This window comes from Apteryx mantelli, chromosome 12, assembly GCF_036417845.1.
Source record: "Apteryx mantelli isolate bAptMan1 chromosome 12, bAptMan1.hap1, whole genome shotgun sequence".
In the NCBI taxonomy this organism is placed as follows: domain Eukaryota; kingdom Metazoa; phylum Chordata; class Aves; order Apterygiformes; family Apterygidae; genus Apteryx; species Apteryx mantelli.
Window position 1 is genome coordinate 5,164,976 of NC_089989.1, and position 19,655 is coordinate 5,184,630.

Sequence of the window (19,655 nt, forward strand, 5' to 3'; positions counted from 1 at the left end):
TCTGAAATTAACCCTATCAATAAGTCATAGATTTACCTATTATTAATCAGAAGCTCTTACTTGAAGTGTCCATTAAAATTCTCAGTGCACAGCAGCCCGCAGTGTTTTCACTGTTTACCATTACTTATAGCTATTCTCCATTATGCAGTATATTTTGACTCTAAAATTTTTAATATTTTATTCTGTTAATATAATAGAATAATATATTTCTAACATTTTTATATTTTTAAAATGTAATCTTTCTGGCCATAGTATAGAAGTATAAAATATTTTCTTATGTTACTTCTGGATCTAAAATAATAAATAATATTTTATATCTATTAGCAGCAAAGGTTTGATTAACAAGTGTCTAATCAATTCTAACTAGACGTGTAGCAAACGCATGTTCCCACTAAAATATACTGCAATTTACTTTAAAGAATGGACTGAAACGTATCAGTCAATCAGTTGTCACTGTAAATATAATGTGAATTGAACATCCAGTTTATCATATGGACACAAAACTATAATATTTTTAAACACAGAAGATTTCTTACAATTTTTGAAACTGTTATGGATAGCAACAAAGTCTCATTTTAACAGGATTTCTTTTCCTGATATATACTTTGAAAGCTCAATTTAAGATCGATCTCTGCACACTGGCAATAGTCATCCAGTTAATTTTCCTTAAATCTTATTCCAACCTTTCTGATGAAAGGTCATATAATTTGCAATTAAAAGAAAATGGCTACAAGAAAAGACTAGTTCTATTTCTGGAGATAAAATTCACTTAAATCTACAGTTCCACTGTCTGATAACAGCAATAATAAAATGTACAGATTAATAACACAAAATACATTCTAAGGCTTCCTTCTCATCGTATGATATTTCCCTGTGATTTCTTAGGCAATCTCTCTTAAAGGCAACGCTCATCATGTATTAACTTAAATCATTAGAACTACTAGAGAAGGTAAAAAATTCAACAGCATACACAGAGTGTACCTTGATCTGGCACACGCTGTAAAGGGTCCATCTCACAGAAATTTATGAAATCACAAACACCACAATGAGTCACTGTAACAGTTCGCTATATTGACAACAGCCCACCCAAGCAGCATTACAAACAGCCAGACATTTCTGTTAAATTTAACAGTAACCACAATAATAAATTTGGTTTGTATATAGCAAGCTGCTAGACTCACTAAGCAAAGACATACGGATATAAGTGATGGCCATGAATAACAGAATAAGGGTTGCAACTGTGCATTCATAAAGTCAAAATTTTCTCAGATTTTAGTAATGCTAAATTGGAAAGGAAAAAATGGAAAAATATTACTAAATTTAAAATAGTATAACAGAACAGCACAATGTAGGAGAAAAGAACAAATATTCATCAAGTTCTTAATAAAATTTACTTACAAGACAAGCTCAGTCATTATCCATTTTACTGCGGCAAAGAAGGCATTATAAGGCTGAAGAGAAGCAACTTATTTAATAAAAAGGCAAAACATGCAGTATCTATACCTTAACTGAATTCTCCATGTAAAGACAATGTTATGGATATTCAAATGCATGGAAAGCATGAGAAAAAGAACAGTAGCTTTTTCTTAAAGATTAAAAGAAGGAAAAAATATAATTATTGTATTGAATAATAAAACACGTTGTCATGAAATTTCCTTTACATGTGGTCCTCTACACAGATTATCATTATAAAAAGGAAAGTTTTGCAAATGATTCTTAAATATTTAACCTCTAGGGGTTCCTATTTCCCAGGCTATTGCTGGAGGAACAGTTCTGGTAGATAATATGAGCTTTTCTTAGGCTGCAGTTCACAGACTTGCCTCTCTATAATGTAAATCTATATTCATTACCTCAGTCTAATTAGGCTAGGGAAAGCTTCTGAAGTTTTAATTTACCTAAATGAAGTTATCTGTGTCATACTGAAGGCCCAGCTGTAAGCGGTGTAGGTAATTTTAAAGATTCTTCTCCCTTCTCTCTGTTTTTCTGGATAAGACCAAGTAAAGCAAATACTTAAAAAAAACCCTGTGTTTAGAGAATTTCTAAGGTATGTTGAATATTTTATTTTTTAAAAGAATATCAGTCGGATTATTCATTTTGAAAGAACCTCGGGCAGGCAAGTCAGCTCCCATAAATCTGAAAAGAATAACCTATTCTCGTTTCACTTGCTTGTGGCAGGGTCTTTTGGCTGCCTAAAACCTGCCAGTTTATTTTTTAGATCCCGCATGAACAAAGTGTCTTAGCGCGCGTAAGCAGCCGCAGTGGCTTTAAGGGAACCGCTCGGATGTTCAAAATCACGGAAGGAGGGGGCTGAGCCAGCAGCTCGCCGGGGCAGAGCCGCGGGCCGCTGCGGTGTTCGGGGGCCGCGGCGGGCGCGGGGCCGAGCAGCTCGCAGAGCCGCGCGCCGGCATCGCTCGGCGGCGGCAACCGGCGGAACGCCTGAAACCTGAGACAGTCGCCGCTCTCCCCCGTTAAGGGCTGTCTGGCAGGAAAAGATGAACCATGTTATTACACCCAATAGAAAGAGGTATGACAAGGCTTTCCTAGAGAGGAGAAGGAAAGAAGATTTCAGCTCTTGGGGACGGTTTATTTATTTTCTTTCCAAATCAGAAAACTTGAAATCTTCCGTACAAGTAACTGGAAATTTTGTTCTGAAATAACCAAAAATCACCTACTTTGAAGACGGTGCCCACTTTTGTTTTGGTAATGGCAAATGATAGAGTAAAATAATATATATTTAATGTAAAATATACTACATTTTATAAAACTAATGCTTTTAATATGAGAGCTAAAACAAAATGAGGCAAACTTTCAACATAACTGCAACAAAAGATTTCAATATTTTAGGACACAAAATGAGAAAAAGAGGGTTTTTTTGAAATTTTAGTGGAAAAACTTTTCACGACATTGAAATCAAGGCATCCTTATGAAATGTGATTTTCCTAAGACAGCATTTTCCACTCAAAGACTGTTCCCTCAAAAACTGTGACCGGTTTTGTTCTCCTCATATATTTAAAACAACCAAGCCAAAGGAATTGACCTGGGTGACTCCATGGCACTAATACATTTGTAACAAGGTAGTTAGTAGATTTTAGACTAATTTTGGTAGAAATCAGTAGATTTAATGGAGAGTTATCTAGGACTTGAATAAATTAAAATGAGAAACTAAGTAACAAAGTATCCAGATATCTTTTAAGAAGCAATGTCATACGGTAAAGAAAGGGACCAGATTACCTATAACTCTTGTCCATGTCTAACTTAGCTTTTTAGCCCCACAGCCTAAAACTCTGTGATAGAACCAGGAATCAAGCCCTGGCTCCTGCTTTGCACAATTTTAGCAGAACGTTGTGAGAGACCCTCTAAAAGTCATAGTCCTTAATGCCTAGGCTCCACTCCCAGACTGTTTACAATCAGAAACAAAATATTAGTTTCTTAACTTTTTAAAGGGTCTCAGCTGGGTCCCCCTGTCTATACCTGTATTTGTACAGCCATAATTCTGAAATGGAAAGATAAACGTCTCTGAAGAAACATGGTGCTTACGTAGAAAATGTGCCGAAAGCTGCCCAATAACCTGATCTACACGTGCAAGGCTGTGGAGTAAAACACAGAAATGAACTACTTTTGAGGAATCTAGCCCTACCTGTTTTTATTGCAAGTTCTCTTTGTACTTTCTCTGTAGTCATGATTATTGGAAGTGAATGAATCAATGGAAAATAATAAACTATAGCTCTCCCCATCTTTCAAGGTGAACCTGACAAAAACTCCCTTGAGATTTAAAAGGAAAGTTTGGCTGTCTTCAAAAACATAAATAAAGAACATGTTCACCACGTCTCTGGGTATCCCACAATCACTCCAGAGTTTTTGTGTTTTTTTTCCCAGTAAACAGAGCGTGGGCAAAAATTGAAATAGTGAAAATCTCTTGGATAAAAGCCTGCTTGTAAGAGAGAAGTACTTCAGCTCTGCATGCTGGGTGCTTATGCAAGCTGAGCTGAAGCCCCAAGCCTTGGGATGGAAGGCTGCTACTAATAGTTTTAATATATTTTAAATTTTTCCATGCAAATGTGGTTCACAGCATCCTGTATTATTTCGCTGCGAGTTAAAGACCCATTGCACAGCCTGGAACTTATGATACGGAGAGAGTCTTTTTTTCAGGTCCAGGCCTTAGCAGATAACAGACAGACATGCAGTAAATCCATATTTGCAGCTATTTCAAAAACACGTGGGATCATGTAAATGAAAACATCCCCAAATGCCTATGATTATTAAACAAACCATAGAAGCTCTATATTTATACATAAGTATAGATCATAGAAGCTACATATTTATAGATTTTGGAAGTTGCCAGAACTTAGATATTGATCCAACAATTTACATAACTATGTGTAGACTTAGTTTTTCTAGCTGGAGCCTTGTGCATTAAAAAATATCAAATGCTAGATAACTTTTCTGGCCTGGTAAAGTTGTTAGAGTATTTTGGTGCTGCCTTTACCTACGAATTTTTCATGCTAAAACAGTCATATATTTGTTAAAACAGTTTCTTTTTAATATGGAGGAACTATAGCTTATCTAACACTTTATCAGTTCAAACTGATATAGTAATCTGTACAATGTATAAGTGATTATAAAGTGCCCTTAGAGTTATTAACTCCAAGTTATTAACTTAAGTTATTAATTTAATATACGATCTGGCAACAAGCAAGCACTACCCTTGCCAGACCCAGCTAGACTCTAATCAGGCCTTGCAGAGGAACAGAGTTTGTATTCAGAGCTAATTAGAAGGCAAGGGACTAAATGATCATTGAAATTCTACTTTAAAAGATATCTTCTTTAAATACTTGGGTAAATGTGTTAAAAACATTGACTTGTGTTTGCTCGGTAATTGAACCAATTCTTTCATAAAACAAAACCCTCAGTTTTTAATTTGAATTGCATATCTCCATGTGTGTATGTGTTTACATACTGAAAATGTATATTTGGTTCCAGCCTCCCAAACATGAGCATCCGTATGGGACAAAGGACATTCTGACATCGCCTCCGAAATGGTGGTCCAGTATTAAAAATGATTGTATAAGGAGTTGAACTTGTAAATGCTTAACATTTTGCATTTGTTTATAATAAAACATTCCTCTTATGCACTATAATAAACGCAAGAGCTGTAAGCATTCCAAATTAAAATTATGGGCTTACAATGGCCATGATATATTTGCAACAGTTTTCTTTGATGATTGCATGGAAAGGTGCTCAGAAAATTAACTATACTTACGTCCAGTAAGCTATGGGCACTGTCGCTACTCTCTTTGTTTGTTCTACACATGGCCTGGTAGTCATAAAGTGTAATTCTACAGAGAAGAACAGAAAACTGCTTGACTAAAAGAAGAAAACACACTGGAATAAAAATGATGTTATGGAACAGTCTGCCTGCAAAGTAGACAGGCAAATAAAAACTGTAAGGGTGGTAGGGAAGAGAGGGAAAGGGATCATTAAAATACTTTACACACAAAGGAGAATAAAGGTAAGAAACAGCGTGGAAACTTTGTAAGGATTTTATCGGACTGCGGAACAAAGCAAAGGCGTAACTGGGAGAAGAGAAAACAGGGAAGATACACATACAGTGTAATACACAACGAGATAAACAACGCAAGGAGGAAGAGAATATACATTCAACATGATGCTTAAACAATTGGTTCTGGACTGAGCGCAGCACATTTAGCCCCAGAAAGTGAAAGAACCTATGCATTTGAGGGGCTTCTCACAAGAGACCACGCTTGAACTCCAAAAAATGCAAAAAGACACTTCTACTGTTCTAGCATCTCAGTGCGTAACTGATTCGTAAACATGGCATTTCTCCAAAGGAGAGAGAGGGTGAATGGCAGTGCATTCGCTATGCAGACAATCGGAACAGGATGGGTTTCCTTTTGCTTCTTTTAATGAGGGCAAAATATTCCACGTCAGATAGCTGCTGTAATTAACATATGCTAGAAGCCTCCTCAGATGCATAGTTGACAGGGAAATTTCTTTCTGCTTTTGATTTTACTCATCATTGACACACTTTAGAGATCTAAATGTAAAATCCAGAACTCAGAGATAGTATATGGAAATGTGATTATTTCTCTAAATCTGTCTGTCCATAGAACAATTAAGTGATTATATACATCCACAGAAAAAGCATTTAACATCTGTAATAGATGTAGAATAGAATCTTTATCTGATAAGTTGCAACAAGTGTAAATATATAAAAGTTACTAGTATTATTTGAACATATCCATTTGACTTTTGCATCATCGAGGGCAAGGGAACACAGCCGGACGTAAATGGTTTTAAACGTATGAGATGGGACTTCAATGTTTTGTGGTGTGTGCCTTGCTTCTAAGTGAAGAGGAAAGGAGAGCACACAAATTCGGCTATGGAAAGGATGTCCCAGAAGCTGCCAAAAACAGGTCATGAAATGCATTCAGCATCACCAAGAGGCATTCTGCACTGCATGCCATGAAACGTTGCAACCTGTACCAATAAAAGGTTGTAATCCATACCGGTAGAAACTGTATATAATTGTTCTGATCTAATTTTGTGACAGCAGCCATCCCTAAAAGCTTCTTTATTATGCACTACATTTTATTTTTGGCTCACAGGCACAATATCTAAATATATTGGCTCTTGCAGCTTCAACTAACCATTTAGTACATAGTCACACCGCTTACATGATTGACTTTATCTTATATTCGGAACAGAAATGGCTAAGAAGCCATAGTTTTCTGGACTGGCAGAGAGAGGCACATGGTAGACAAACGCATAACTAGAGACCTAAACATGGGTGTAAGTTGAACACTGACCATATTTGGCAGAATCACGCCCACAGCCAGATCCGCGCACACAGATCTGCCAAGACAAACAGAGCAGTACATGGTGTAAGCTGTGCTGCCCGTACGGCATGCAGTAATACACCACTTCCTCCTTCCTCTAGCTTTTTTTTTTTCCTCCCCTTAACCATGGTCAGAATCCAGCCCCTGTAATGTAATCTCTGCACCTCAGCCTTTCCACTCTTGGTGTTAGCTCGACTGTTTTACTCCTCTAGATCTAAGGACCATGTTGTACGTCCACAGGGACCTCCTAGCGATGGCAGCAATTGGTTAGTGCCCAGGCAAGGACGGTTCACAGATTTTAACTTGCTCTCTGCAGAACAGTCAAGGAAATTTATGTTGTTCCAATGGTCCCACCCTACTTGATTCACTAGCTAGTGTTCGGAGTAGAATAGCATTTGGTTTGGTCTTTATTCTTCGCAAAAGATTTTTCAGTAGAATAAGTTTGGTGACTATTCACTTGGTATTTGGAAGTGCAATCATTTTCTCAACTTTCAGTTCCATCCACAAGAACAGCTCGGTTAATCTGTGGGCTTCTTTATTCTGTTAAGAGGTATTAATCAAATACCATTATAGTGTGTCATTTGGAATATCTGATATAATTTCAAATTCAATTTTACATATTGGAAAAAGGCTTTTCCCCCTCAATATTAATATTTGTTAGTATTACATTTATTGAGATATAATAAATAGTTTCTTTAAATGCTCAAAGATAAAAAGTCATAAAAAGATTGAAATATGTACTCACACAAATAATCATAAACACAATTAATATTGCACCCAGACATGCTATATTATATTTTTGTGGATTGTCTTATTGTACTGTAGGCAGTATACAACAATCTCAGATTGCATTATGAATAAGAGGAACAAAAATATTAAAATATATGTAGTTAAATACAATTGCATTTAACAAGGAAAGAAATACTAAGTTTTAAAGTGATGGCAGAGGGGAGGAGTTGTAATAAAAAACTCAAAATCATGGTGGAACACTGCAAAAATTGCTGTTGTTTGGCTATGTTTGAATGTCAGCAGATGACAGTACAATAAATTCAAAGTTTTAGTAAATATATCTAAAGGTGTTGCCGGTGTGAAGATTCTGTTTCAGGAACAAACCAGAAAATAGATAATGTATCAGGGTAGAAAAAAAATGGAGCGAACATTTAGAAGGTACATGCCAGGCATGCATTTCTGAATAACAGAAGTCTGGAATAAGTTCTGCTTTTCGAACAATGCATTTATCATCTCAGTGATTTTTGAAGTGGGTAGTTTCAACACCTATCTGAAAGTTTCTAAAGATAATTCAAACAAGTACAACACAGGATGTGCAAATTATATCAGCAAAATCATTGCTGCCAAACATTCTTACAAAGACCTGATTCTTCCCCACTAAAAGCAAATAGGAATTTTGCAATACACTTTAAAGATCAGTGGATGAAACCCATAACTGTGCTGAAATCTGAACACTGCAACATATTGAATCAATTTTGGACTCTCTGTCACTATGAACGATATTAAAGCTCCATATAAATGGGTTCCATGGCATTTACAAATTCAAATACAGTTTTGTTTGGGTTTTATTCTTGGAAATGTAATAGGAAGGTAAAAGCCTTCCAGTCCTATTCCTTGTTAAGGCTACTGCAGTACTGGTAGTCAAAACACCGGCCGAAGATACTGTGGTGCTTCTGTGTCCAGGTGTCATTTCTAGAGTGCTATTTTATTGCCAATGTCTTTCTGAGATGTTATAAAGTAAGCTCTCCTGTCATTCAGATAGATTTAACTAACTGTTGCAGAAAGAAAGGCTTCCAGACTGCCCTTTTTGAAGTGACTGCATTACAGTTTTAAATACCTGTTTGCAGCTACCTGTATCCTGTTCAGCTGACTACGGTTAGCGAACACGATAATTGCCTGCTTCCCGTGATCTGAATTTAAGGCCGTCTATATGCCCCAGCGCACGCTGTGCATTGCAGCACTTCCCAGGAGTGCTTTACTCCCGCTGCAGGCAACACGCTCAAGACCTTCGGACATCACCACGCCGTTAACTGCCCCTTTTTACATACCTCATCGCTGAAGTCCACAGAAAACTGCTTTCAAAAGCGGTCATAAGACAGATACGGACTATTTGTAATAATCTTTAAGTAATGGAAAATAATTCCAACCCTTCCAACAATTAAATGTGCACCTCCGCTGTATATATCTTCAGGGGCCAAACACATTTTAGCGAAAACCTTTTTACAGTCAATTTCCTGATACAGTAAATTCCAGTCCTGTACTTTGCAACGTACTTACAACTGAGCACAAAGCTGGTTCCAGAAAACGAAACTTCTAAGAACTACGGGCAGCACAGCCGTATTAACAGATGCACTCTTCGGCTTTCAGCTAGATTTTCAGCATATGTGTGAATTTCTACCTGGTAGTGTAAAATGTCATAACTGACACTTATAATAGCAAAAAGATCTTCAGTGCATAAATTTCAAATATTTTTTCATCGGTTCAAGATATTTGGGGACATTCATAAAATTTGTAGGAATAACAAGCTTAATATTGTTCTGTCTTATCATGGAAGTAAACCTCAGTTTCATAAAAAAGGAAGAAATGCTCAGAAAAACAAGCATAGGAAGCTGATAATATAGGAAATCCTGCCCTAATTATTGATGCTATCCTTTACTCATTAGTCTAAGCAAGAACGAATGGTGAGTACAGCTCACTTCTGATGGAGCGATGTTCATTAACTCAAGCACGGATGGGCAACCTGTCCCACATGCTCGCGGCGGGGGAGGAACAGTACTGAACGGTATCAAGAGTAAACTAGTGTCTTAAATCTAGAGAGGGTCCTTGTGGGGAGATAGCAGGACACTGTAAGAAAACCCACGCTGTTGCTGCTCTGCTTCTCCTGCCTTCACTGACAGATGGATTATTACAGTGTCCAGAAGCTGTCAGTCTAATACCTTTCACCACCACTAAGATCAAGGAAAAGAATAAAAGTAAATTACAGAGTTTGACAAAACAGATTTGTCATCGCTTATCCTTGACTTTAACATTCAACTATTCCTAATTGCCAAGATGCTGCAAAGCACAGCATTTATAAAAATGACAACTCAACCTGTTATTTTCAGCATATTGAAGGATGACCCATTTACACAGCACACATCTGGGGTCCTCTTTAAGTGGGTAAAAGTATTCCCCTATAGCTAATACACTGCATGAAATTGGTAGTAAAATTTACAGACACATAACCTTTAAACTATGCCTGAACTCAGTTCTGTAACAGGTAATTTTAGATGTCACATGGACAAAACACGAGCGGAGAACATGCCACACAGCAGTGCCAGAGTTTCAGAGCATAGGTACAAGATATGCATCTGGTAAATGCAAAAAATCAGAACAGGGCTCTTGTCGCTGGTAACGTCAACAGGGAAGCGACAGACTCCGTTCTGTTCTTTAGTACCTGCAGGCAGCGCGCAGTTAGGAAGGAGGTCTGCTTGGGCTAGACAGTCTGCTGTCTTCCTTTCTGATACTTGTTCCATTGATGAGAATGGAACATCATTCTTTAGGGCAGTACAGCAAAATATTATTCATTTAGAAATGAAAAATCAAGGACACAGGCTTCAGACATCCTCTGCAGTGCATACGATGGTTCGTACAGCAGACAATTATTGGAAAGAGTCTGCTCGTTTTCCTAACTTGAAGGTCTTCTGCTTGCCCACGCAAAAAATAAAATGCAAATGCCTGTTCACCTACCTGACACATTTTTGTGATATTTATGTCATAACCAGGGAGTATATCTTGGGCTTACTTTTTCTTTTACTAAGTAAATCACCACTAAAGATAGGGAAATGTTGAATAGTCTAAGAACTGCGACATCGCAGTTGGATTTATATAGCTGAGAACAAATCCACTAACTGCATTTTGAATTGCCCCTTCACTCAAAGCACTGGTCTTCTGCAGAGAATACATCTACATTCATAAATATTGTCAAATTAAGGGAAAAGGTCATTCGATTTTTTAAAGGTCAAAACAATGACTGGAAAAATCCACATGAAAAGAAACAGAACTTCTAAATATAGCAGTGTCCATTTAACACCTTCAAAAAGATTAGAGAACATTTAATTAAAATTTATGCTTAAATACAAGTGACCTAAGCTACACAGAAAAATATCCTTCATTTGGGGGCTGTGCTGCCTCAGTGGAAATTAGGAACCTGTTGGTGATCAAATAGTTACTGTTTTCATGATCTGGCTTTAATAATGTTTTGCTATTTGCAAGTAGCTTAGCAAAGAGCTGAGAATTTTTTTTTTTTATAATCTTCTTAAAACCCAGAGGCAAAACACTTGTCAGGTTTTGCTTCTAAAGCAAATCAAGACAGAGAGATGAAAGCCTGCCCCCGCGTGTGCCTATTTTGAGAAAGCAGGTGAGGGATTTGGGACGCCGTAAGGGCGCAGCCGGCACGCGATGCTCGCTAGGAAGCGCGTGAGCAAAGGTAAAGGAACAGAGCAAGGAAAAGCAAGAAGCAAGGGAAGCTCTCAAAGCGGCCACAGCTTATTCGAGTGAGCCTTAGAGCGAGGAAAAGCCGGGATCGAGGTGCCCACCACCGAGGTCCTATATCCTGACAACATGATTAAATCTCAAAGCACAGATCCTTCTACAGAGGCCCAACGATGATGCCTGGCGGAAACAAAACTGGCGAGAGGAAATGATGCTGCTTCCATATCTGCCTTATTTTCTTGCTTAGTTTTCCTCCTAGTGGAAAGTATGGAGGTGTATTTAAGTCAAGATACATTCAATTTTCTCCAGATTTATTCGGTTAGTTTCTTTTGGGATCTCATTGCTCCTACAGCCCTTAATTTTCCGATGTTAATGTTTTTCTTTTGATTTTCATACTTCCAGCAACTAAATAATTTTTATCATTGCTTTTGTGTGCTGCTAAAACTACAAAGAACTATAAAGAGGCCCTTTTTTCTAAGTTACTACGTGCTGCAGATACTTTCCTTAATTAATAAATGAATCTTAATTTATTTAATAATGAATTTAAATCGTATTTTAATTATTGGACTGTGGGCAATATTCAGGATCTAAGATAAACATTATTCTGCTAAATGAAATTCCAAAACGTCACTTTGCTTTGGAGGAACTGGTATCATGTAATTTTTTTCCTAAATATGAAGCCCATAAAGTAACAAAATATGCATACATATACATATGTACATATCATTCAAAAGAAGAGAAGTAGTGAGCTTAAAGAAATTAAGGGCGGAAGGAGGTATTTTAAGTTCACTTTAAAAGATAAACAGCAAACATGAAAATTGAATTTCAGCCTGTTGCAGGATGAAAAGCAATATAGTTAGGAGCAAAAAACCCCCTTTTGTTTAACACTTCCAGCCCAATAATCCTAAAAAGAACTTCTGTATCACTGCAAATTAATAGTAGCTGAGAGAACTCATAAAGGGGTTATTTCATTCTTTTAGTGGACAGAGCGCCTGAAAGCTGGCATGAACCAGCGAGGTGGCAGAACATATCTGTACTCCGAAAGGAGGAAATGTCTCCCATCCCCGTGGTTAGTGGGGACGTCAGTAAAGTCCTCTGCAGCGAAGATACAGGCACCATGCAACCGTCTACTGCTAAACTAAATGACAAAAGAGCAAAACCAGGTCAAACAGGACAATGCTACATAATTCACCTGCTGGAGCGTAGATGCCATACAAGAGGCAAATTGCGAGAAAGGCTGGCTCTGGAAATCATCAGCGTAAAAGCCTAAAGATCAGAGCTTGCTTGCTGGTTTGGTCTCTGTTGTAAGAGAAGCAATGGCAAGTATAATGCGCACAGTATCTATAGTAACTGCTTTGTTATGCTCTCAGCGAAATGGTATCGGTAACACAGATTTCGCCACTGCACCATTCACTGCTTTTTTTTTTCTTATTCCATATAAAATAAATTTCGGAAAAACAAACAAAAAACCTAAACAAATTAATAATCTTTAAAATACAGTCTATATGTGTGATTATTTTTCGTTAGCCACTAAAGATTTCTTCATATCAGTGGAAGAATTTATTTTAAAGGCCTCATCTAGCACAGACCAAAGAACGTCTGTTTGCTGCTGCATTGAGCTATCTGCTGTACAGCCGGAAAAGCAGGTGGCTCATTTAGCGCAATTACAGCGGTTTGATTCTCTCCCATTTTTAACTGATTGGCAATGGCCAGCTTATTGTGTTTAAATAATTGGCTCGTTGTATTTACATTTTCTTTTGCATGCCGCTCAGTTGCACGGAGCTAGCAGCTTCATCACCCGTGAGTGCCTCCGAGCTCCCGACCGACCGGCGGAATCACGAGCCAGTGAGCCATCCCAAACTGGCGTCCCCATCGCCTGGAAGGGCTGCTTCAGCGACGCAGCCTTTGCTTTCTCAGCCTCGGTCCTACTGCCACCAGTTGTCCAGCAGATACTCTGCTTAGAATGCCTTGCTAGGCAGGGCAAAAGAAAGCGGGACAAATTAATGTGCTATCCCTTGAGTTTAACTGCATGTTTTTGTTTGCATTAAATAAAATGCTTCATCTCTGGTATAAACAAGATCTTTTCACTACAGAACCCGTTTTATAAATAGGTATTACTTCACGTCCTTTAACAGTGTAGGTAAAGAATGTAGTGCTAAACACAGAAAGATTGCCACCCTCAGAGAACGAGGATTTTGGATGATTCGCTGAGTGCTAGATCTTTCCATTTCAGGCCAGTCGTTTATTGGAAATGGTACTCAGCTATAATGCACACAGGCAGTGCAAAAAGCTTTCTGCCTTTCAGAGACTGAGCTGGTTTATAAAGGAAGCGCACAAACCATCTCTTTGGAGAGCAGCTCTATACATCCTCACATGCAATAACTAAATTCAGTGCTTGATGGGAACAGCGATGTGTCATCTTTCTATACTAGAAATACACAGGAAAATAAAAGGGAAAAGTATTACGTGTATGTACTGCAATTCTCTCATGCTCTTACACAAGTTGTAAGAGGATGAAGGGGTAAGGAAAGGTTCTTAGGACTGTGTGAAAGCCATGAAAACTCCAGTACTGAATTAGAGGTTAAAGGGAAAAGTCCTTTCTTACTTCCCTAGAATGCATAATTCATTTTGATGGACACACAAAATCACCATTAGTTTTTATTGTCATCATGATGATAACACCAGGTCAATAGTCACAGCAATGTTCAAATGTGAGTTAACATGTGAGTGAAAATGAATTAGTGACAGATCATTCCTTCCTTTTAACAGTAGGATGTTTTGCACTGTCTGGTTTGAGCAATCTCCAACTTTTACAGGTCAAAATATTAAATATTGCATTAATGACTCGCTTTAGAGCCATTTAAAATCACTCAGTAGTACATATGGTCCAATCCCATTTCCACCTGAGCACAGTGGGAACAGGAGAAGCACGCAGTTTTAGCATCATACGCCAATAAACTGTTCTTTTACCAAGGAACTCACTGCAGGCTGAGCCGCCAATACTCCTGACATTCAGTGTGCATGGCATCAAGTTACACTAAGACCATACAGAGGAGAAGCATAGGCAGAATCCGGCCACTCAACCAATCATGGGCTTCCTTCATGTGACTTTGGTTTTATTTATTTTATTTTATTTTATTTTTGCAAACTTTTTAAGGGATAGAGAGTGTAGTTAATTCTTACCTCTTAAAGGAGCCCATGGTTAGTAATTTGTTCATCACAGCCCCTTCAACCTCACCAAAAAAGTAGCCAGTCTGCAAGGAAAGAATGCAAGAAGTTACCAGAAGTGTGGATAAATGGCAAAACAACACTGGATGCAATTTAAACTGGCATATTCTTGGATCTGACCAGAGTGGCTTTGACAGTTACATAGACAGGTTTTCAGGACTACTGCTACAGAAAAACCGAAGAGGACTTCTCAGTCATGGCAAGGGATGGAGATTACATTATTACCCCTGAGCAGATGTGAGAGCCTATACTATAGATTGAGTACATTATATAACATCTAATATCAGAAATAAAAGCCATCCAAACCTAAAGCTCTTAAAGGAAACACACTAATCTGATCACAAACCCTTGTGATTAAAATGTTACTCAAAAAAATATAAACAGGTTTTGAAAGGATTTCATAAACAGTCATAAAAAAGCATTGTTTATAATTCCTGCATGACCTGTTTAAGGAGCTGGAACAGTACATTTCATCAATCCTATAAATTTTAGCTCCATTCAGAGTCATTTCATACTTAAAACCACTCAGTCTGATGAATTACCCGTTTTGTCCTTGTTCAGTATATGTGGACTAATAAAAATAAATCTCTGTTGAGAAAACAAACATTCATGTTACGAATTTGGTATGTAATGTGGAAGAGACTCCATTATCTGCAGCCATTCATACGACATTCAAAAATCTTGCACGTACAGCGTTTTTTCTAGTTTGGGAAGACATTTTTTATTTTAGGGCCTCAGCTCCCAGAAGGATTGGGTATGTTCTCTGCATTGTTTAAAGGGAGAAATCCCACAATTTATGGGGGGAAAGGGCACTGCGCTCTCGGATTGCATGGATTCCATAGGCTTGGTATGAACTAAACCCCAACTCCATTACGAGGAACTTCGCTGACCTCAACTATGCACCTGGGAGTTCGCAGGCAGAGAAGTTACTGCTCTAGCCAAAAAGAGGCATTCCTCCACCTAGAGAGCAAGCATTGCCTTCTTTACCCAGGGGAGACTTGGAACATTCTCCAAAACATGCGGGTGTGTAAAGTTTCCTAGAAGCAAGAGGAACATTTGTAGTTTATATGACTAAAAGCACTAACTTCAATAGCCCTAGCTGACTGATGAAGAAAGATTATCCTAACTAGGGGATAGGCAGTCAGTTAATGTCAAAAAGCCCAAACCATAAAAGACTAGTATAACTTCAGATAGCAATAAACCTGATTTATCAAGTTGTGCTTCAGTCCTATAAAGATATTTCAGTGACAGTTCTCCCCACAAAAGTTCCATTTGTAAATATTAGTTCTCTCCCAAACCATTAGCTCTCAAATTGTTATTAGTTTTCTTACTACATCAGGATTTAGTTATAATTCAGATGAAGAATTACATTGCCCATTTTCAGGAAAATAATTCCTAGAATGATTCAGGTCATTTTTGGCATTTCCACAGAAATGCAGTGCAGAAACAACCTTAGTTAGGTGAATAATTGATAATGTTTCATCCCACTTCCCTATGCCTCCCTCTGTTCCCAGTAAATATAGAGTGCAATACATACATACATGTCTGTATGTATATATACACGCACACAGACATGTATGTAGTCATGCATATATGTATGTACATATGTATACACACACATATATTAATGAACATATAATTATAAAAATATTAGTATAATGTTTTATAAACGTAATTAAATACAGAGTCAACTTTAATGACCAGCTGAGGCTTAGAGACCTCATAATTAATTGCTGAGTTCAGCAGCAGTTAAGCAGATAAATGTTTTTAAGGAGCTACCAGTGCTGGACATGGCAGAACCGGGAAAGAGGATCTAATTGTCTCATTCTGTGAAATGCCAGGAAGGTTTTCTCACTAAATATGTGCTTTGGGAAGCGGTGACATAGGAGCCGGAGCCTGCAGACCTTGTCAGTGGGGTTACTGTAACACAGACATCACCTGTTCCTCGACCGTCCACCAGCACTGTGTGATTCCCAGCTCTTTTCTCTTAGCCCAGAAAGCAGACACAAGCACAGCTTTTTTTCTGGACTCACATGGGCTCGATGCTGCACCAGCCCTTGGGCAGGAACAGACATTGCTCCAAAGAACTTAGAATCTAAGTCATGACACATTTCTAGGCTAGTTCTGGTCCAACAGTTGTCCATCCTATGTTCTTCACAGGGATATGTAATGGCTAGAATCAGGTAACCTACCAAAGGAAAAATCTCTTCCTAATCATATTCATTGCCTTTATTCAACTACCAATTAGCAAATCAGTTCCCCAGTCAGAATTAACTAATTGTGAAAATTAGTTAAAAAAAGGGGGGGGGGGTGACCAGACAAAAATGTTTAAAATGGACCAAAGTTATTTTACAATGAGAGTTATTTCCAGGTCATTGCTCATCTATGTAGAAAATAATACAGGTTTGATAGATAGATACAGAAAGAAACAAAACAGCCTTGTTTATTACTTGCTAATAGACTTTTTAAAGTCTCAACCAAAATGTAATTTTTGCAGCAAAGGAGAATGGGAGGAAAGGTTATCCAGACATTTTTGAGCTATGCAAAGCTGAAAAATATCTGTATTTTACCTTCAGAAGTGTCAGATGTCAAGTTGCATTAATTCAAGCTTTTAATTTAAAAGTGAAATGCTCAGTGTGGCTTACTTTTTGACATTCACCTAGAGTTTTTACCTCCTCTCTGATCGCTCGTTTAAGTCACCCCGAGCTCTTTCTGATAGTTACGTTTCTCTGCAACCAACCCAGTCATAACAACTCCAATCCACCTAAGGGCTAAGCAGGAGCATGGATGTTCCTGTTCACAACCCCACAGCACAGAAGTTCAAGTTCAGACGTTTCTGGCGCAATCGGGGCACAATCTCAACAGTTCTCGGGCGAAAGTTAATGAGGACGGAGGCGGTTTCCGCACAAGGTCTGCAGGCTTGAGCAATGATACGTCCACTTTTCACTCGTTTGTCTATGGCGTCAAAGCAAATCCACGTTTCGAACGAGCCCCGTGTTAATCACAGTCCCGCTCCCGTCTGCTGTAGTGCCGAGGGCTCAGTTTTAACCCTTCCGTGACTGCAGTCCATTGCAGAAAAAGAAACTCCTCAGCAAACAGTTCTGGAAAATGTCATTACTGCAAGTTTGAACGTAAGAGCTCTCTGCCCCCAGCCGCCTCCTTCTCTCTCCCAACCTTTCCATGTGGTAAAAATGCCACAGGGAATTTTTCCTGGGGTAAAGATTTCTCAGGGAAGACAGACACTTCTGCAGCAAAAAAGCCCTTTAAACAGAACATTTACGAGTTCAAGAGCTGACCCTGCCCCACAGGGAGAAAGAAATTGAGCTGCTCCGAGAGACAACTTATGTTCTTTGTTGAAAGAATATTTTTAATCTTATGTTACTAATTCCTTAACATTTTACAACAACAGCCCATTTAAAAAACAAGTAACTTTATATAAATGTGTTACATGAGACAGTTAAATAAAAATCTTTCGCTTACCTGTCTATAGTCTTCAGACACTAAAATAAATCCATTGTTATCTATCAGGTAACAGTTGATTGCCTGAAAAATAATAAAAATATAATTTCAATTTTAAGTCTTAAGATACAACAATTTTATTACTTAGTTTACTTCAATCCCAAGTGCCTTTTAAATGGATAAATGGCTCACGACTTCTAAGTGAATGTACTCTCAAATTATGCATTATTTCATTTAATTTTTATGCATTTAATACATGCAAAACAAAACAAAGGTGTGTATAGAAAAAGAGGACATAAGACAAGCATAAAAGAATCAGGTCAGTGTTTTTATAATCCATTCTTAAAAGTATTTGCTCATAACAAAGTTTGGAAAGGTATAGACCCTTGTTGCTCCTGATGGCTTGTTCTGCGTTTGGAGAAAAACATCAGCACAATGTCATTACACTAACGATGTTTTAATGAAAACACAGTGTCAGCCTGGAGGACCAACAGGGGACCAGGTAATATTTTTTAATTTGTTCAGAGGGGGAGGGGACCAGAAACTTCTGTAAAAGAGGCCCCATAGGTCTCCTAAAGCTTTTCAAATTGTGTTTTTAATTGGCAACTGGATTCAGAGGTAGGACTGTTAGCTTTTCGTAGGTCAGACGTATAAACTATATAAAACAAGGTAAACCCAAATCAGTGCTTCCCTCCATACATGCACGCACTATTTTAACCTCAAGTGAATTACTTGCTACAGGCAAAGTTTTAATTACTGTGCTTCAGAGTTTAAACATAAGGTTCAACTCAAACCTTGATATTACTCAGTTTCTCTTCATTATTGCTAAATACCTACCTCAGTGTTAAATCTCTAATGTATTTCTATCATTGGTCTAAATCAGCAAATATTTTACCATTGTTCCTTAAATTTTCTGTGACATTAGTGAAAAAAACTCTGGGCTCTCAGCATAGCAATTCTCATAGTTTTGCTTTTAATTTAAAGCCATTCTTGCCACGAACGGGCTGAACACAGACAGGAAGAAATTTTCTACTCTATTCTGCATGTTCAGCAGAATATCTCCGCAGTTTTAGAGAGGGGAGCAGTTCCACTGCAGCAGTAACCGTGCAGGATGCTGTGAAAATGCAGCCTGAGCGCTCAGGGGACGTTTAGATGTGTCGGATTCCTGTTCCGGCCACCTATTAGTGCTGCTCTGCGTGACCGAAGAGGAAGGGAGAGCTGAAGAAACGCTGGCTTGAAGTTTAGCTTTAAAAAAACCCAAAGAAACCCAGACCAGGCAAAAGTCTGGAATGGACGTCATTCCCTGACGCAAACGCAGGACATTCACCCTCATATGGGAAGCTAAGCTACAGGCACCCCCAGGGGCAGAAAACCTGTCAAAAAGGAAGTTAAAGCAACTCATTATTTCCAACCTTCGGTCTTCTAGAAAGCCAGAAGCTGGCAAATGCAACCTGAAAAGCTGAAGATGCTGTCAAAGACTCGAGCAGATCTAGCACATTCGGGAGAGGCGGATACCCGACCTCGGTGGCGCGTGAGGGGTGGCATTTCAGCAGGACGCTGTAGCGCCAGGACACTGCTCTCCTGAAGCCCATCAGAAACCTCCCACTCGCTTTAATAGGAGAGGAGCTA

General features: G+C 38.3%; 1 protein-coding gene across 1 annotated transcript in view; it reads right to left on the reverse strand.

Moving 5' to 3' along the window:
- The window catches only part of CACNA2D3 (calcium voltage-gated channel auxiliary subunit alpha2delta 3), a 512,160-nt gene that overhangs the window by 24,558 nt on the left and 467,947 nt on the right, over window positions 1-19,655 (reverse strand). The window contains exons 30-33 of the mRNA XM_067303580.1: window positions 18,048-18,110; window positions 14,523-14,593; window positions 5,261-5,336; window positions 1,399-1,451 (exon numbers count right to left, since the gene is read on the reverse strand). Coding sequence (XP_067159681.1) covers window positions 1,399-1,451; window positions 5,261-5,336; window positions 14,523-14,593; window positions 18,048-18,110 — 263 coding nt within the window. The remainder of the gene's footprint in view (window positions 1-1,398; window positions 1,452-5,260; window positions 5,337-14,522; window positions 14,594-18,047; window positions 18,111-19,655) is intronic.